The 19568-nt window shown below is 38.0% G+C and overlaps 4 protein-coding genes across 4 annotated transcripts; 3 read left to right on the top strand and 1 right to left on the bottom strand.

Moving 5' to 3' along the window:
* Window positions 874–6276, top strand: LOC18591004 (ubiquitin-activating enzyme E1 1). Its single transcript, XM_018127119.1, has 6 exons — window positions 874–1489; window positions 2062–2279; window positions 2663–3457; window positions 3889–4757; window positions 4841–5273; window positions 5431–6276. Exons 1-6 carry the CDS (start codon window positions 907–909, stop codon window positions 6025–6027), a joined length of 3495 nt encoding a protein of 1164 aa, XP_017982608.1. The 5' UTR covers window positions 874–906; the 3' UTR covers window positions 6028–6276.
* Window positions 6489–9543, bottom strand: LOC18591003 (LRR repeats and ubiquitin-like domain-containing protein At2g30105). The gene is made up of 10 exons (XM_018127123.1): window positions 9278–9543; window positions 9101–9195; window positions 8852–9013; window positions 8561–8671; window positions 8350–8450; window positions 7462–7599; window positions 7291–7339; window positions 7137–7202; window positions 6923–7042; window positions 6489–6827 (listed from the first exon to the last, which is right to left on the bottom strand). The coding sequence occupies exons 1-10, from the start codon at window positions 9444–9446 to the stop codon at window positions 6717–6719; spliced, it is 1122 nt and encodes a 373-aa protein (XP_017982612.1). The 5' UTR covers window positions 9447–9543; the 3' UTR covers window positions 6489–6716.
* LOC18591001 (uncharacterized protein At5g39865) lies at window positions 11927–13691 on the top strand. The gene has a single exon (XM_007016887.2). The coding sequence runs from the start codon at window positions 12581–12583 to the stop codon at window positions 13307–13309; it is 729 nt and encodes a 242-aa protein (XP_007016949.1). The 5' UTR covers window positions 11927–12580; the 3' UTR covers window positions 13310–13691.
* Window positions 15140–17425, top strand: LOC18591000 (nodulation-signaling pathway 2 protein). The gene has a single exon (XM_018127120.1). It carries the CDS (start codon window positions 15604–15606, stop codon window positions 17215–17217), a length of 1614 nt encoding a protein of 537 aa, XP_017982609.1. The 5' UTR covers window positions 15140–15603; the 3' UTR covers window positions 17218–17425.

The following is a 19568-nucleotide window of genomic DNA, read 5'->3' as shown; positions in this document are numbered from 1 at the left end:
GTATAAATTATTTTTAATTTTTTTATTCTATTCAATTGACTCCTTACTATTTTATGAAAAAATAAAGAGATTATTTTCAATAATGTGTCACCTTAACAGCTACAATAAAAATCTGATAGCATTGGACATTATTATGTCTAATCTAGTTAGATTTTATTTATAATTTTATTACATGGTAAGTCCCACTTGCCTACTGATCGGGTGACATTCGTTGTTGGTCTTTTTTCTTGTTACGAGATTATTATTATTTTTTTTAACTTTTGATTTTGATATCCTCACAATGAAGAGAAGGGATTTATTTATAAGTTGATATTTTTTTATTTAATTAGATTAAAATTAAAATTTAATTTGAACATTATTTTTTAGAATTAAATTTTATTATAATGTTTTATATTATTTTTATTTTATAACTTAATCTTATCTAAAAAAAAGAGGATTATGTATAAATAGGACCGTTCTCTTCGTTTATAACACACTTATAGAGTAATATATTTTTCAAATACTCTTTTTCTTCTGTTTCCTTATTTTGTTAGGGATAAGCCGAGGTAAATGAATGTGCCAGTAATAAAAGCTGAATTTTCGCTTTTTACCAGGATTCAACAGTCAACAAGTTGAAAAAGAGTCATTTCTCTGCCTCCCCACAAAGCTAGTGCTGAGCCCAAGCTGATTCTCTCCTTTCCTTCCAAGGTAAATCCTGTTAGTCTTACCCCCATTTTCTTCTTTCTTCTGATCAATTTTCTTTGAATCGTGTCTAAAAACCAAAAAAAAAAAAAGAAAAGAAAAAGAAAGAAAGATTTCATAACAAGATTTAAGCCTTGTTCTTTCTTCTGAAAGATTCCATTCTTCTGTTGCTAATTGTCGTAATCGGTGCGTTTCCTTTCTGCTTCTCGTCTCTGCCTTAGAATCATGTTCAAGTTGGGTTTAGGGTTGGGGTTTATAGTTTCTGTTCCGATCTTTGTCGCGTATTTCTACTGCGCCTTTCTTCCTCTCAGCCATAACTGCTTGTTAATTTTATATTCATATGTGGCACTGACCGTAATTTCTATGGGGTTTTGTGGCATTTTCGGCAGTTTACGACTCTATATGCTTCCTAGAAAGCGAGCTGCTGATGATGGAGAAGTAGTTATAGAAACTGACACCGAAACCACCACCACGAACAACAACAACAACAACAACAACAATAACGCAGCTGCATCATCCTTCAAGAAGCACCGCCTTGATAACTGCATCATTGCCGCCGACGCCGCCACTGAATCGACGGCTAAGAACGGTGATAACGGTGCGAGAATCGGAGGCAACAGCGACCAGACTAACAGTAGAGTAGTTGAATCTTCACCATCGATCATGGCCCTTGGCGATGCGAATCACACTGAAATCGATGAGGATCTCCACAGTCGGCAGCTGGCCGTCTATGGCCGTGAGACTATGAGGCGGCTTTTCGCATCAAATATTCTTGTTTCAGGGATGCAGGGTCTTGGAGCTGAGATTGGTATGAATTTTCGAGACCTGCTCTATTTTGGTTAACAAATTTTGATTTGTATCTTGTCTATATGCAATCATAATTGCTTTTCGTTATGGGTTGAGATAGATCCAGTTTATAGTTTCATCGAATGGTTCTACGGAATCATGAGATGTAAAAGTTGATGAAATTTTAGGGAGTTGATATTTAGAGTTTTAAAATTTTAGTTATGTCTTGTTTATGATGGTTTTATTTGATTGGCTGAATTTTGTGTGTGCAAACTTTGATATTTGAGTTTCTGAATAACCGCTGTATAGTTAGTGGAAGAGTCAAATTAAAAGGTAATGGAAAACCATGTGTAATGTTGAAAACTATGAACTTAACATTATGTTGCAGCTAATCTATCTCTGATCTTTATGGAACGCATGGTCTCAATCCCTGGTTTTAGAATTCTTTTGGACGTCCTCGTGAGATGTGTATTTGATCTCTGCCTTAGGTGACGAGGGATTGAGTTTTGATGTCTTAGATTTGTTTTGTGTCTTGTTCTTTCAGCATCAGATCTGCAGTTCTCACCGTTACTTTTATTTGTTCTGCTTGTGCAGCCAAGAACCTCATTCTTGCTGGTGTCAAGTCTGTGACCTTGCATGATGAAGGGTTGGTGGATTTGTGGGATTTGTCCAGTAACTTTGTGTTTTCAGAAAGTGATGTTGGTAAAAACAGGGCTTTTGCCTCTGTTCAGAAGTTACAAGAGCTTAACAATGCTGTGATCATTTCCACGTTAACAACAAAATTAACCAAGGAAAAGCTTTCTGACTTCCAGGTATTTATTTATCTTTAGATCTTTTCTGATCTATAATTATTACCTTCTTATTGTTTTGGATCTATTAAAGGTCACCTGACTTTGGAATTGCTCCATAATGTTTTGTAACAAACCTAGAGAAATAATGCTGAACATTGATTATCATCATCTCAAAGCAGCTATTTTTATCCAACTCATTTAGGAATAAAACTAAGTTCAGCTATTTGTAAGGTGGGACTAGATGGGAAATGAAGGGGAATTCTGGTCCTTCAGGAGAGTGTGTTGACCTTAAAAAAAATATATGCAATTTGGTCTAAAATCTTGCTCTAAATTACATTTGTATGTTGATTTGTAAATTCTTTTTATATTCGATCTCATAATTTGCCTTCGTTCCATACGTGCAGGCTGTTGTATTTACTGATATCAGTTTTGAGAAAGCCATTGAGTTTAATGATTACTGTCATAATCATCAGCCTCCCATCTCTTTCATCAAGGCTGAAGTTAGAGGTCTTTTTGGTTCTATATTTTGTGATTTTGGGCCTGAGTTCACTGTGATTGATGTTGATGGAGAGGATCCTCACACAGGTATAATTGCGTCCATTAGCAATGACAATCCTGCACTTGTATCATGTGTTGATGATGAGAGGCTTGAGTTTCAAGATGGGGATCTTGTTGTCTTCTCAGAAGTTCATGGAATGACAGAACTTAATGATGGAAAACCAAGGAAGATTAAGAGCGCAAGGCCATATTCATTTACTCTTGAGGAGGATACTTCCAATTTTGGTATGTATATAAAAGGTGGTATTGTTACACAGGTGAAACAGCCCAAGGTGTTAAATTTTAAACCATTTAGAGAGGCTCTCAAAGACCCTGGTGATTTTCTGCTGAGTGATTTCTCAAAGTTTGACCGTCCACCTCTGTTACACTTAGCATTCCAAGCACTGGATAAGTTTGTCTCTGATTTGGGACGCTTTCCAGTTGCTGGTTCAGAAGAAGACGCCAATAAGCTAATTTCTATTGCTGGTAACATTAATGAGAGCTTGGGAGATGGAAGGGTGGAAGATATCAACCTGAAACTTTTGCGACACTTTGCCTTTGGCTCCAGAGCAGTACTGAATCCAATGGCTGCCATGTTTGGTGGAATTGTGGGACAAGAGGTTGTCAAAGCATGCTCAGGAAAGTTTCATCCCCTTTTTCAGGTCAGTGTTCATTATTCTTTTTGCAAATTGTTGTTTGTTGGAATGGTTGTTAAGTTAGAATTTACTCCCACTCACCCTTAAGCATGGATTTTTAAGGAATTAAAATTATAATCAGAAACTTTTGAGTAATTCTCTTTGAATGGGAAAATGTGAAATTTAAATTTGTTTGAGGTGGGCATAGAAGAGGAAAAGGAGTAGTTTTATTAGTAAGAATTTAATTTGAGTCATCTGAAAAATAAAGTGTTGTACCTAAACATGGGATACAGTACCTTGAATTGTGGCTCAAACATCTTATTGCAGCCAAGTACGCTCCCCATCCCTCCTCTTTCATTATTACCATCTTAGAGACTTGAAAACAAGAGTTTATTGAAATTTATTCAACTTGGTCTTTTGTTCTGTTCTTCTAATCTTCTTATCATTTGATTCTACAGTTCTTTTATTTTGACTCAGTGGAGTCACTTCCTACAGAGCCTCTGGACCCTAGTGATTTCAGACCATTAAATAGCCGTTATGATGCACAAATTTCAGTGTTTGGGTCCAAGCTCCAAGAGAAACTGGAGGATGCAAAAGTATTCATTGTGGGATCTGGTGCTCTAGGTTGTGAGTTCCTAAAAAATATTGCTCTAATGGGAGTTTCATGTGGTGAACAAGGAAAGCTTACCATCACTGATGATGATGTAATTGAAAAGAGCAACCTCAGCAGGCAGTTTCTCTTCCGGGATTGGAATATTAGGCAGGCTAAATCCACAGTTGCTGCATCTGCTGCTGCATCAATAAATCCTCGTTTAAATATTGAAGCTTTACAAAACCGTGTGGGTCCTGAAACTGAAAATGTGTTTGATGACACCTTCTGGGAGAATTTAACCGTGGTTGTTAATGCATTGGATAATGTCAATGCCAGGCTCTATGTTGATCAGAGGTGCTTATATTTCCAGAAACCACTTCTTGAGTCTGGAACTCTAGGTGCTAAATGCAATACTCAGATGGTCATTCCTCACCTAACTGAAAACTATGGTGCTTCAAGAGACCCACCTGAGAAGCAAGCTCCCATGTGTACTGTGCATTCATTCCCTCACAATATTGACCATTGTTTGACATGGGCTCGCTCTGAGTTTGAGGGTCTACTTGAGAAAACTCCTGCTGAAGTGAATGCTTTTCTGTCCAGCCCAGTTGAGTATAAAACTGCACAAAGGAATGCTGGTGATGCTCAGGCTAGAGATAATTTAGAACGTGTTCTTGAATGCCTTGAGAAAGAAAAGTGTGAGACATTCCAGGATTGTATCACTTGGGCTCGTCTAAGGTATTTGATCTGACTTATGTTTATGATTGAAGGTAGTGCTTTTGTTGCATTTGTTTCTGACTTTATACTTCTTTTGTACCCAGATTTGAAGACTATTTTGTTAACCGTGTAAAGCAGCTGATTTATACATTTCCAGAAGATGCTGCAACCAGTACTGGGGCTCCCTTCTGGTCTGCCCCAAAACGATTCCCTCGGCCTCTTCAGTTCTCAGCAGCTGATCCAAGTCACCTGCAGTTTGTTATGGCTGCTTCTATCCTGCGAGCTGAAACATTTGGCATTCCCATTCCTGATTTTGTTAAGCATCCAAAGATGTTGGCTGAGGCTGTTGAGAAAGTGATAGTCCCAGATTTCGAGCCACTGAAAGATGCGAAAATTGTAACAGATGAGAAGGCTACTACTCTCTCTACTGCATCTGTGGATGACGCAGCAGTTATCAATGAACTCATTTTCAAGTTAGAGCTTTGCATGGAAAATTTACCACAAGGGTTCAAGATGAAACCTATTCAGTTTGAAAAGGTTTGTCTTATTTTTCACTTGTTCTGATATATTTACCATGTATATCCTTTAGGCTTCTTCACCTTTTTATTCTCATAAATTTGCAGTTATTGAAGCCAATGAAGACTTGAACAAACAAATGGTTTTTTTTTATTAATTGTATCTCTTGAATTTACAGGATGATGATACAAACTACCACATGGATTTTATAGCTGGGCTTGCAAACATGAGGGCCAGGAACTACAGCATTCCCGAGGTGGACAAGCTCAAGGCTAAGTTTATTGCTGGAAGAATCATCCCTGCAATTGCTACGTCCACAGCTATGGCCACAGGTCTTGTCTGCCTGGAGCTTTACAAGGCTCTGGATGGAGGCCACAAACTGGAGGACTACCGTAACACATTTGCAAACCTTGCACTGCCTCTGTTCTCTATGGCTGAGCCAGTCCCACCAAAGGTCATCAAACACGGTGACATGAGCTGGACTGTTTGGGACAGGTGGATCCTGAGAGACAACCCAACTCTGAGGGAACTCATCAAGTGGCTTAAGGATAAGGGGTTGAATGCCTACAGCATATCCTATGGAAGTTGCTTGCTGTATAATAGCATGTTCCCTCGGCACAGAGAGCGGATGGACAAGAAGGTGGTAGATCTAGCCCGGGAAGTGGCAAAAGCCGAATTGCCTCCAAATCGAAGGCACCTGGACGTTGTCGTGGCCTGCGAGGATGATGAGGACAATGATATTGACATCCCTCAGATTTCTATCTACTTTAGCTAGGTTGGTTTTTTCTCACTCCCACTCCCTGCTGAGTGGGGGTTGTGATTTAGGATAAAAAGCTTTTACAGTGGTGTTATATCAATGAGCACGCGAACATGGATATTTCCTCACAACGAATTGAACAGCAACTTAGATTTCCAATATGATACGCTCCCCTAATTGATTGGTTTTCGCTTTTCCTTGACACTTGCCATTTTGTGTATTAAACTTCCCATTTGTCCAATGGAAACTCCATAAATTGCTTCGATATGTTTGGCTTGTTAGAATAGGCATACCTAGTCTTGATTGTTTGATGAACTAAATACATTTTTTGTACGGAAAAAAGCTTTCAATATTTTGTGATTAAATGATAATATATAGATATTATATTTGGACAATATGTCTAATATAAGTCCTACACTTCCTCTCGAGAGCCGTCTCTACCTTGTCAACTCCAAATCCATGATTCTTGAGGTTGATGGCACAAAGAAAAAAGGGATATTCAACCTTGGAATTTACTTTTAGAGAAAGCATTTGTCTTTCCTGGATCAATTTTCTTGACAGTCCGACAGCACTACCTCAACAAGAAATTGACATTTCGACACTGTTTCAAGGAGGAAACTCTTGTTTAAACCATTCACAGCATCAATGAAATCGAATCTTTTAGATTTTCTATTTTGCTGCAAATTACAGAACGATGTGTGTAGAACCTAGTTTTTATCAGCACCTTCATCGAATGCAGCAGAGCTTACGACTCGAAAATCCAGCTGCTTCTGATGCTTTGAGCGCCGGCGTTCATCAAACTCTTCCCACCCTTCAAACTATCGAAAGAATAATGGTCTTACTCAGGCATCTCAAATGACGAAAACCACAAATAAGGCCAACTTTCAACTAATATAGGAAGAGAAGTACACACCTGCCGAAGGACATCCATTGTGATTTCTGTGTTATGGAGATCCAGTGTTGCTAGCTGGAGACACTCCTTGAACAATGTAGAAGGAAGGCGTTTTAGCCCATTGTTACTGAGATACAAGGCCTGCAGACACAGTAAGGACAATGCAATAGGTAGAACAAATTGGATAAAAAAAGAAGGCAGACAAAACAGATAGAATAAAGAATCTATCAGGAACCTTCAGGTTATGCAAGTTGCCCAATGTCTCTGGGAGCTCTGACAGAAGATTTGCTGAAAGATCAACCTGAAACAGATTGAGCAGTTCGCTTAAACTATGCACTACGTGTTTCCATGGCTTGATACTATGTATAGACAAATGCTAAGAATCCTACCTCAATAAGAGAATTACATTCTCCAATTCGTGCAGGAATAGTGGTTATCCTGAAAAAGAAAATCATGCATGAAAAAGAAGCCTATTTTACTGCCCATAAGTACCCAAGTCAATGAAAGAAAAACGAGGAAAAAAAGCCCAGAACATCAATGAATCCTAACCTAAACTTTACCTATTATTATTGGCCTTCAAAACTTCAAGCTGAGCCAGAATGCTTATTTCATTTGGAAGGCTAGTCAACTTATTATTGGTGACATGAAGTTGCCTCAGAGAAGTTAGAAAGCCAAGTGAAGAAGGTAGATTGGTCAAACTGCAAATGGAATTTGATTTTGATAATTATATATGCAGGCTCAATCATGGACTAAACAAAGAAAATAAGATATCAATATTTCTCTCACTATACCAATGGGAATATAGTTTCCATATAAGCAAATATAAGAAGAAGAAGCAACCTAAGCATTTTCCTACTAAATAGAGTTATCTCTATAGATCATATTGTGCCACTAATAGGCTCTAATCAACACCATTTCCTCAGTAAGCTTCATAAAAAAAGTGAATTGCCCCTCCCCTGCAAGCAATATAATATGACAAATCACTGACAAATAATGCCTAGTACGCAGATTAACGACAAAAAACTCATTAATACCTCAAAGAAAAGGGCTTAAGCAGCAGCAACTTACACGTAAAACGCATGTCTTTCACAAACAAGGGAAAAGCAAACTCGAAATCCGATGATACTTTTTCATAAGCTCTGTAACAGGTTTAGATGGGGGTTCTAAGTGTTTGGAAATTGGATAGAAGGATTATGTATATTAATAGACTTGGGTGCCACCTTCTCACCTATCAATGTTTTATTTATTTATTTATATTTAATCTAAATATTAGGACAAGTGTTACTGCTGGAACAACTGTTTTTACAAGTTTTGAGTGTGATATCACTCTATATGAAGTTGTGTTTTCCTGGCATTGCACATAAAATCAGTGCAAAGTACATTGGGATCAAAATTTGAACAGATGAAGAAGAAAAACGTTGATATCAAGAGGGGAAAGAAGAACTCACTGGTTATGACTGATGGATAAAACTGTTAGATACTTCAGAGATGTTAGTCCTTCCCAGTGAATGGCTTCATCAGAAATACCATTTGCATTGAGGAGAAGTTTCTACAAAATGTTCAGATTCACACACTAATACATATGATATTATCTCGAATAATATTAATCAAGTATCTCAAATGGAATTCCTGGAACACAGAGGAGAAAGTTCTGTCTACCTGAATGGAATTCAAACAGCTGATCTTTTCGGGCACATCTTGGATACAGTTGTTATTGACATCCAGGACTCTTGCAGAAGATCCACAAGCCCATACTTCATCAGGTATGGCCTGACGAAATCCAAGCAACAAGAATAAGTTTCGGAGATGCTTAACATCAAAAGTTGAAACAATTTGCTTTATGAATGTTAATCAAAGCAGGAACCTTGCTTCTTCAAGCTATAATAAGTAAAAATTCAACAGAAATGAGCCTGAATCATCACAACAACAAAGGTTATCAAACAAAAATACCTTCAAATTGCATTCGGCTAATGCTACCACTCCGGTAGCTTTCCATCGTTCCAAACGATTCTTATCCATAAAAACTTCAGACCTTGCATCAGATTTTTTGTACTCATCCTCACTCCTCCTTGAAATAGGCCGAGTTTGAGCTTCTTTTAGTAGAGGACCGCCCTGTTCATTAAACAAATTCTTCAATTTGATACTTTCAATAACCCCATTAGCATAAACAAAAAAGAAGAGAGAGATGATATAAAATACCCCTTGGTGCAAACCCTGGGAAGCCATGAGCATCAGCTTAGCTCCATTCATGACTTCCGATTCCTTCAATGTCATTGCATCCACCAAAAGCTTCCCTTCAAAACACCCAAAAAAGAAAATCTACTCAAAACCCAAAAAGCATAAATAAATTACAAACCAAGAAGAGGAGATGGAAACCTTTGAAGATGAGCTTTTGTCCACGAGGAAGAACATTGGTGAGAGACTGGAGATGAGATTTAAGGTCTTTGATCGTCGAATCCTTCGCTATCGATATCGGTATCGATCTTCCACTGAACTTCACTGTTATGTTAATATTACCGCAGTTTTCTCCTTCCCCTTTGCTCATACTTCTTTTTTCTGATCCTCTTTCCTTCTGCTCTGTGATCAATTCGATCGACCCAAACCCCAACACAACCGTTCTCCGAACAAATCAGCTTCGTTGTATGGATTAGTTTAAAGCTTAATGACTGTAATGACCTTAATAGTTCTCTTTATTTTCCATGTTGCCATTTACTGTTATTCTTTTCTGAAAGTCTCTGTATCAGGATATTTTTTTAATTTAATCATTTTATTCAAAATCGTAATATTTTAATTTTTTAATTTTAAGAATTATTTTAATTTAATTTTTTTAACATTTTTTATTCAAATTGACCGTTACGATGCTACGCCAACATGCCAAGGGTGACATGGCACTATCACATTACACTTCAAAGTTAAGTCGATGACATGACATGCCATGTCATATATATGGATATGGATTGTCACGTGACACGTCAAATATGTTGCCACGTGATGTGTTAAAAGGTTGCCACGTGACACACTTAGATGTTGACACATGGCAACTTATTCTTCGAAAGAAAGACTTGTTAAAATTTTTAATCAAGCCTCTAGCAAATAAAGTAATATTTTTACCATCACACTTAAACTCTTATTTTTAATAATATTTTATTTGAATTTTTTTTCTTTGTTTTTTTTGTTTTTTTTTTTCATAAAATTACATTGTTTTGGAACTTTCTTATACTTTCAAAAACTATAACCATAAAAACTCTTTAGAAATTTTTTTTCAAACAATGTAATTTTATAAAAAAAAAAAAGAGTTTCAAAACGACGTAATTTTATATATAAAAAAGAAAAAAAATAAAGAAAAGAAGAAATGAAATTCAAGTAAAATGTTATTAATTATAAAAGTTTATGTGTAATGGTAAGAATATTGGTTTATTTGTTAGAGGTCCTGCTTAAAATTTTATTAAGTGTTTTTTTAAAAAATAAATATGACACGTGGTAATTCATATTCATATGACAAGTGACAGCTTTTTGACGTGATATGTGGCAATCCATACTCATAAAGTAATGTGATAATATCATGTCATCATGATGGTGATGTAGCATTGCCATGTCATCGACCCAACCTTAAAATGTGATGTGGCAGTACCACGTCGCCCTTAATATACTGACATGGCACTACCACATCAACACCCAAAAACCTCCTTTATATGTTATGTTAACCTCTAACGTCACGTCAGCGCTACGTTAATATTATAATAATCAATTTAAACAAAACATTTTAAAAGGATTAAATTAAAATAATTTTTAAAATTAAGAGATTAAAATGTTACGATTTTGAGTAAAAAGATTAAATTGAAAAAAAAATCCTAGGAACTTCTCAAGTATTTTGACTATTTTTTAAAAGGTAAAATAAATTAAGATTTTCTTTTTTTTTTTTACTTTTTTTACATTTTTATTTGTTTAAAATAAAAATATTGCTATTTGATATTATATTTTATTTATTTTAAAATATAATATTAAAAAAAATTCTAACTCAATCCTATTCACGTACAATTGAACCGACCAGCTTATTAATTAGAAAAAAAAAGGGAAAAGAAAGACAAAGAAAAAGAGATCAAATTCTAGAAAAATGGAGCTGCCATGAGCTGGGTTCCAGCTCAAATTAAAAATTTAGTCAACAATTCACACTTCACTGCCTAAGATTTTTACTCATATTTCGAGTTGCTGGCATCAACCCAGAATTTGCATTTGTTAGTATTTGAAATTGAACCCTTTCCTAGATTTAAGTAGAGGAATTCCAGGCAGGAAAAAACCAGTTTTCAGATCAGGGATGATGCTTCAGTGTGAAACAATGGAAGCCAACATGACCCAGAGTACGGAAAAGACAACTTGCCTTAAGGGAGGGTGTCCTGGCAGAGTTTGATAAACAAAAAGGCGAATGGAAATTTTGGTATGGAGAAAACAAGGTTTTTCTTTCTTGTAGGCCATTTTCATGTTTATGGTTCCATCAATCAGCATGTGGATTATGTTATCCTCTCCCACTTTCTTCTGCAACCATGTGAAACTTTTCAGAGCCCACTCACATTGTGTGGGTTATTTCTTTTTCCCTTTTTTTTTTAATTTTTATCTTTAAACTTTAACTTTTTGGAAACAATTGGTTCAGTCCTCTGTTACAGTAATTATGGATTGGCCTATGGTCCCAAAGTCCACATGCTGGGATCCATCTCTGTTTTTCCTTTCTTTTTTCTTCTACCTTAAAATCTCAAATGGCAAAGAGGTGTTAGGATTATTAAAAGATGTTGAAGTTTTAACACTGGTTTTACTAGCATTTGCTGGGGAAAGATGGAGCAAGAGAAATGCCCGTGTTTCCATTAATGTTCTGATAACATATTCCCATTGAATATGGGCAAGAATTAATGAGTTTCATGACAGAAATTAAGTTAACAGAAGTTGGTGAGTAACAACAAGCTTGATCCAAGCTGCTGAAGTGAGATTTAAGGCATCAGAAAAATCAAGTCAGTTTCTGTCCCAAAAAAGAAAACATGAGTGCTGATACTGTCAAAGAAGCTCAATTCCTACCACACCCTTCATTACAACTTTTAACTTTACCGCTCTCCCAATGGTTGATGCAGAATTTACAGGAGAGGAAATCAGGATTTACAGCAGAGAAATTGGGAGTTGGAAAACAGAAGGAAACAGGGGAAATAGTCTGTAATGAAGGAGGGGATTCCCATCTTAGTGAGTAGTGATGGGAAATTGAAAAGAGGACCTCCCATCTATAATTAGGCTAAGTATTTCCATCCGCTGCTAATCACAACCTCTAATCCCTCCGCTTCCCTCTTTTTAAACCCTTTTTAAAGCTTTAAACTAAACCCACCCTCCCAACTACCTTAGCCAATAAACTAACCGCTCACCTCTTCCTCCCCTCTTCCTCCCCCACCCCAAAGCCAAACCTAAAAAGAGTGAAAGAGCCCACTTTTTCCCAAACTCTGCAAGCAAAAAATAAACAAAAAACAAACAAAAATCCCCGCTTTTGCAGCTGCTCCTTCAATCACCACCCCTTTCAAAATACCCAAAACGAACCAGAATAGAAAAACAGGAAAAGAATATCCTTTCTTTCTCTTGTGTTGTTTTCATGTGTTGCAAAGTTTGAATTTTGGGAAATAAAAGTTCTGATCTTTCTACCGCTATCAAATGTGGCGGCCGTGGGGTAACAAAAAATCGCCGGTGCGGATTCATGACACTTCGTCTCCCTTCTCCTGCTCTTCCTTCAAAGACATCCAGCACCTTTGCACGGAGGAATCTTCTCTCTCTTCCGCCACCAAGAGAACCGCCAATGTTTTTCACCGTGTGCGAATCGCCAACTCCCTCCTCCGCGCTTGGGCCCCCGACCGCGCCGGGACAAGGCCCGACTCCTGTGGGAAAATCCCGGATTCCGTTACGGATCGTTCCATTTCTATCCCGGGCGCCGACAAGCGCATTGTGGTTTACTTCACGAGCCTCCGAGTGGTTCGGTCGACATTCGAGGATTGCAAGACCGTCCGATCGATCCTCCGAGGATTCCGAGTCTCGATCGACGAACGAGATCTGTCGATGGACTCCGGGTTCTTAAACGAGTTGCAAGGGATCCTCGGTCAAAGTAAGTTGACTTTGCCGCGGGTTTTCATTGGCGGGAGATACATGGGAGGTGCAGAGGAGATCAGACAGCTACACGAGGCAGGCGAGCTCAAGAAGTTCGTGGAAGGATTGCCTGCAGCTGAACCCGGCACCTGCGACGTCTGCGGAGGTTATAGGTTCGTTCTGTGCCACGAATGCGACGGTAGCCGTAAACTGTACACTGAAAAATCTGGGTTCAAGAACTGTACGGCCTGCAACGAAAATGGCCTAGTCAGGTGCCCTTCTTGCTCTTGTGCACCCCTCTGAAAATAACTCTTTTCTTTTTACTATAAAAGGGAATTTTTGGATCAATTAATTGTAGTTTTTGGTTTTCTTTCTTTTCCATTTTTAATTTTTTGGGCCCCAAGCAAAGGATTTGTTGCTTTAAGATTGTAAGAGCTGACTTTTTTTTTTGTAATTTTTTGGTAACTTTTTGTATTTTCTAGCTTTATAAAGTAGTGAGTGACCATTGAAAAGAGAGGAGAACAGTAGGATTTAGCAGGCTTAAGCTTGTGTAACTGTAACTTTTTTTACTGTTTATGGTTAAGAGGATTTCCTTTTTCTCTACTGATGATGAACAAGAAATCTGTCAATGTCTTCTGTCGTATTTGCTGTTGATATACTTGTTAGAGATAGTTTCTTTACCAAATTTGTGAGATCCTCCTTTTCACTTTTGTTTAGTACAGCTTTTGACATTAGCCTGTGGATTTTTGTAGTCATTCTGCAAATTCTTGTTATTTCCATTGCCTGAACAGGAAAAAAATCTTTTCAATGTTGTAGACTCTGGTAAGAAAAATGGAATTATTTTGGAACATGAAAAATTTTTTGCAGTTTCTGTTCAAAAGAGGAAGTCCTGAATTCAATCTTCCAGGTTCTGTTATCCCCATTGATGGGGAAAAGCGAAAAAGATCTGATGCAGGGTACTTGACATAACAGGTAAGTAGAAGAGGAGAGGGAAGTTAAAACAGAATTGAAGTTTCCTGCATGTTTATGAGATTCTCTCCGTAATGTACCTGGCTTGAAAAGGAGATGAAAGCTGGGATTGTTAAAAGCATTGAAACTTTGGAAGGTTGTTTCAGAATTAATTGCTTTTAAAGGCCTCTTAATTCAGTTCCAAGCCTTTAATTATACAAGTTAAACGTTATCTGGCAAGTTGAAGTTGCCCTTTTCGCTTATGGAAGTGAAGTGAAATGGTGGATTTGGTGTTAGGTTTATAGGAAGAGACTAAGTTTTATGACCGAATATGAAAGCAACAATCTTGTACTACTTTCAACGTTCATCCCAGCCTGCTGAGCTTGGATCCAGGGTTCATCGTCAATTTCAGACCTTGGTTGCTGTTATGATGCACCGGGACAGAGCAAAACTTGATGAAACTTAGCCCTCGACTTGATGATTAGTTTTCAATCCATTTCCACATCCTTAACTGATCAAATTCGATACTTTTCTCAAAAGTAAAGAGACCCCATTTCCTGGTTTCTAAACCAGGACAGAACCATTACTCTGACCACGCGTCAGTCCTTCAGGAACAGTTTAATCTGTGAGCCATCGACACTGAAAATGACATAAACGACAGTGACTAGACGCCAGAATTGAAGCCAAATGAGGGCTACAAGATGCGTCTGTAACTCATCTACAGCGTTGCTTGACCACGTAACAGCCCATGGAAGTGAAAAGCTTAAGAAAACTTGGGATCATGGAGGAATACAACACATGAGACAATTTTTCTTTTTTAATCTTTCACCATGAAGGCTGATCACAGCAAATTCTTGCTTGATATACATCTGTCATGACAAAAAGGGATGGTAGGTAAGGATCCTGTGGCCAAAAGATCAACAGGTTTCCAAGATAAAGCAGAAATTGTTTGATCATTTCTTCATAATAGAAAGAAATCCTAGTACATAGATGGCAAGATTACATATCAAGAATCAAAGCTAGAATTACATTACGTATCCATGAAAACTCTGTTATGCTTTTCACCGAACTGATTTGTTTCTCTGTCAATGGTATACATATAATGGTTGGAAGGCCATGGCCAGGATCTTATGCTAAATAATCATTAAGAATTTTGTATTAAAAATGATTATTACTTGGAAGAAACTTTGATTTGGATTTGTGTGAAAGAATCAAAGAAATCACTATCCCTCCGTTATTTTAATCTAAATATGAGATGGGTTTGTTTTGATTTTGTAACACGTCAGTATTAAGATCATGAATTGATAATTCTTTGAAAGAGATTTTGATGTAAAAGGGTAATCTAATTCGACTTAAAAATGTATAATATAATGCTGTTTGTGTCTTAGGACTCTCTCAAAATTAATTTTCCTTCTTGACTTGAGCGGATGAACATTTGACAGGGACACAGCTTTAAGCTTCCTCGGAAGCTGCCAAAGAAAGTGAGAGGAATTCAATGGGAACTTCAATGGGATAGAAGTATGGGGAAAGTGTCTATCTATGACAACAATGTGATGGATTTTTTACTATATTTTTTATTGTTTCTTTCTGCATCTGTTCCTGGCGCTTGATCATTGCTATATATAGCACAGCTCCTTTCTCCAAGAAAAATGACACCAATCTTATTTGCCATTGAAATGATGGAAATGGAGTTCAACCCTTGGTGGCCAATTTACAACCCCATAGACTCACAACTTGAGGAAGTAGCACTTTGTTTAGCAGAAATGGATGCCCAAGTGAGCAGTTTTGAGTTTTCCACTTCATCAGTATCCATTGAAGATTTCTCTGACGTTTCTTCTTCTTCTGCACTGTTATCTTCAACTCTCTATGGCAGTCAAACACATGGTTACCCCTTTTCAGGAAATCATTTGCTTGGCATCTTACCAAGGGAACAGTGTTTACCAAGTGTGGATGAAGGTGATGCTCCCTCAAATGACCAGTTTTTGCTTGATGGTGGCGAAAACTTCTCTGAATGGATGGCTAGTGACAGCAGTATCTCTTCACAACAGATTTTCACTGAAGATGTCGGCAGCCAGAATCTCTCACCACTATCACGTGAAGTTTCTGTGGATGTCCCATCAATCCAAGCATCATTGGTTTTGCCTGCCGAATATGTGGAAGTAGATGACCAATTGGTCATTCTTCATCTACTCAAAGCGTATGGGGACGCCATGGGGAGCGAACAAATGGAGCTAGCAGAAGAAATTATCAGGCGACTAAAAGATAAGGCGTCTCCAACTGGCAACAGCCTTGAACGCCTTGCGTTTTATTTGGCCGTAGCATTGGACAAGCAAGCTGACTACCTAGGGCAGGAATCAAGCAAAAATTATGAGGCAGCCTTCATGGCCTTCTATCAGATCTTCCCCTATGGTAGGTTTGCTCATTTCACTGCCAATTCAGCCATACTAGAAGCCATCCCTGCTGATGCTACTGCAGTACATATTGTGGATTTCGAAATTGGCAATGGCATACAATGGCCCCCTTTGATTGAGGGTCTTGGAAGGAAAGGGTTGAGAATGTTGCGGCTGACCTCAATAAAATGGGGGGAAGAGGATGGGAGTTGCAATCCTACAACTTTTGAGGAGACAAAGAAGCAGCTATGGAGACATGCAATGAATTTCGGTCTTAGATTGGAGGTGGAGGAGATGGACATAGAAGGCTTAGTGAGCGAGATTAAAAAGGCGAGGGTAAGGGGAAGGAAAAGTGAGTGGTTAGCATTCAATTGCATGGTAGGACTCCCTCACATGGGAAAAGGGAGGAGTGTGGAGCATGTCGAGCACTTTCTTAAGACAGCGAAGGCATTGATCAGCAACGAAGGTGTCATTGCTTTTGGTAATGGAATTGGTGCTGAAAAATGGATTGAGTATAGAAGTTTCAGTTCTTTCTTTGAAGGGCAGATGGTCTACTGCCATGCCTTGCTCGAGTCAATGGAACAATTTCAGCTTCTAGAGGCAAGAATAGCTATGGAATGCTTGTTTGTGGTACCCCATCTTTCTTCTCTTTCTAACGCTCAGCAGTGGGAAGAAACTGTCAGGGAGTGTGGTTCTCTCTCAGAACTAGGCTTCCAGCCTCAGAGGTTGAGCAGGGAGAACTATCTGGAGGCCAGGGAGCTGGTGAGCGAAGGGGAGAGTTCATATTGGGTCAGAACGGATGGAGAGGATAACAATCAAATGGTCCTGGGTTACATGGGAGCTCCCCTGGTGAGAGTATCTAGCTGGAGATAGAGTAAAAATCATTTAGAACTCAGAAGCTAGTATCGATCACTTGCATCCAGTAGACAGTCTCAGCAGATACCTCAAATTTGTGTAGTGCTGAATTCCTTTTAGAGAGTGCAAAGGGAGATTGCCAGTGTAAAGCAACAAAGACTTAGCACATAAACATTCAAATTACTATTAATTCTATAAAAGAATATAAAATTTATAAGCAGTTGTTATGTTCCTCTTATGCCTGCACTATTTGCTCTCATTTTTTTGTCTGTTAGTGTTTCCACTGCCCTCTTTTCTCTTGAATCCAGTCTATATTCAATCATTCATCTGCTCCAATTTGAAAATAAAATCACATTTTTGGATAAAATGTGTCTTCTTTAGCAGACATCATTCTAACTGCAAAAAGAATTGAGTCTTATCTAAATCCTTTTGGGATTAATGCTTCAATCATAGTTGGTTTGCTGGAGGCAGAATGATTTTTGAGTTGAAGGGACAATTACTTCATAACCACTGCAAACATTTGCTGATTGTGATCAGATTGCTATACCATGGACATCCCTAACTTTTGTTAAACTGATACAATATGGACATTTTCATTATCATGCTTGGGTCTTCCTTAGTGACAGGACTTCTAATTTCCTGCTTCCAGGGCTGTTTCCTGACAGAAACTTGGATGCCAAGACAACTAGACAAAGCCCTTACCAGAATAAACAAACAAAACTATGAATTTCCCATGAAGCTCTGATGTCGTCCTCCCTGATTACTTATAATAGCAGCAATCTGTGCCTGTAAAGAGAAGGCTGTGAATTCATATTCAGAGAGTGATTTTAAAGAGTATTTTAACATCTTGGAGTAGGTTAGTTTTGAAAAAGAACTCAATACTCAAAACATGTCAACTTTGTGATTGTAACCTTTTCGGAAAGAGATATTGATGTAGAAGTTGATTAAGATCGTAATATTGAACTGATAATAGAAGATTAAGAGAATAAATTATGCTTGATGTTGGTAATTATAGGCATGGAGGACACCTTGACAGGGACTTCAAGTCTAATCTGATTAGCCTCATGGCTAATGCAGACAAACAGAAAATTACCTACAAAGCAACATTTCTGAAAAGCCTTCAATGGAAACTACCATGGAATCGAAGTCTAAAGAAATTAGCTGGCCTGTCTCTCAGATGGGTCAACACTGTTATCTTTTTGTCTTCCATTTTTATCTTATTCTGCTTGTCATTTCTTTTCTACTAGGAACCCTGACTGCATGAACATATGCTTCCAGGTTAAAAACTCTTCTCTCTCCTTTTGCATGTCGATTGCTCAACATAATGCTTGTCATTCAAGTTGATTTTTCCTAGGAAGTAAAATGGCTAGACAAGCTGCTTACAGAAGCTGAGCCTTCTTGGGCGCAGGATGAGCAAATTGCAATCCATTGCTTTCTGGGTTTTCTCCTATCCAAGAAGCCCATCTCAACTCTACTTAGTTTACAACAAATATTCTCTGCTTAAGATTTGGGCCAGGCCTACCAGTCTTCTTGGTGTCGGTTGACTGATGATCTTCATCAGGTTACACGTCACATGTAAGAAATATCAGCAAAACAATATCTGACGGCTGTTTAACTTTGTATTATAGATTAAGACTTTGCATGAATATAACAAATCAAAGGATAAATATGTTTAATATTCACATGGAGCACGAAAATGTCACAGCTAGAAAAGGTCGTGCGGCATTTTCTCGTCCCAGGGAGGTTGTCTTGTCTATTCTACAAGGTGAACAAACCGAGCCCACTTTCAGGTCATGAGTCCGACTCTACTCATAAACCAGACACCTAGAAGAGGAGGAAGAAGAAGCATTCAGGTTTAAGTAACTATGGCCCACAAACCAGACCGTGGCACAAGGCTTTGCACCCCCTCTACACCTAGTGTGCTGGTGGTGGTGGTCCGGCCATGGGTCCAGCCCCCCATTGAGGCTCTCCATGTGTAATCATAAGTTAGAAATACAGAGCTCAATATCAGACAATCCAAACATAAATTAACAAATTGGTTCTTGGTTTTTGTACGCTGGACTGTCAATTTCTTCGGTGCACCAAATGGCTTGTTGTCATGCACCAATGGAGTTAGCTTTGTCTACCTTTTCCACATTTACGTAAAGGCTATATACCAGTAAAAAAATAAATCCAAATTTACATTTTGCAAAAGGTAACCCTTGTTTTATTTGAACTTCCTCCCAAGTCCTAACCATAGAATATTTCAAACTAAGCATTCCAAATCTTAGAATTAATCCACTAATATCCATTGTTAATTACTCAAAATGTAATCTTGGGTTTAAACTTTGTCTTTGGAACAAGTTAGTTGATCAATTAGTCAATTAAGT

The sequence above is a fragment of the Theobroma cacao genome, chromosome 9 (assembly GCF_000208745.1).
Source record: "Theobroma cacao cultivar B97-61/B2 chromosome 9, Criollo_cocoa_genome_V2, whole genome shotgun sequence".
Classification (NCBI taxonomy): Eukaryota; Viridiplantae; Streptophyta; class Magnoliopsida; order Malvales; family Malvaceae; genus Theobroma; species Theobroma cacao.
This window is presented reverse-complemented; position numbering and strand designations above follow the sequence as displayed.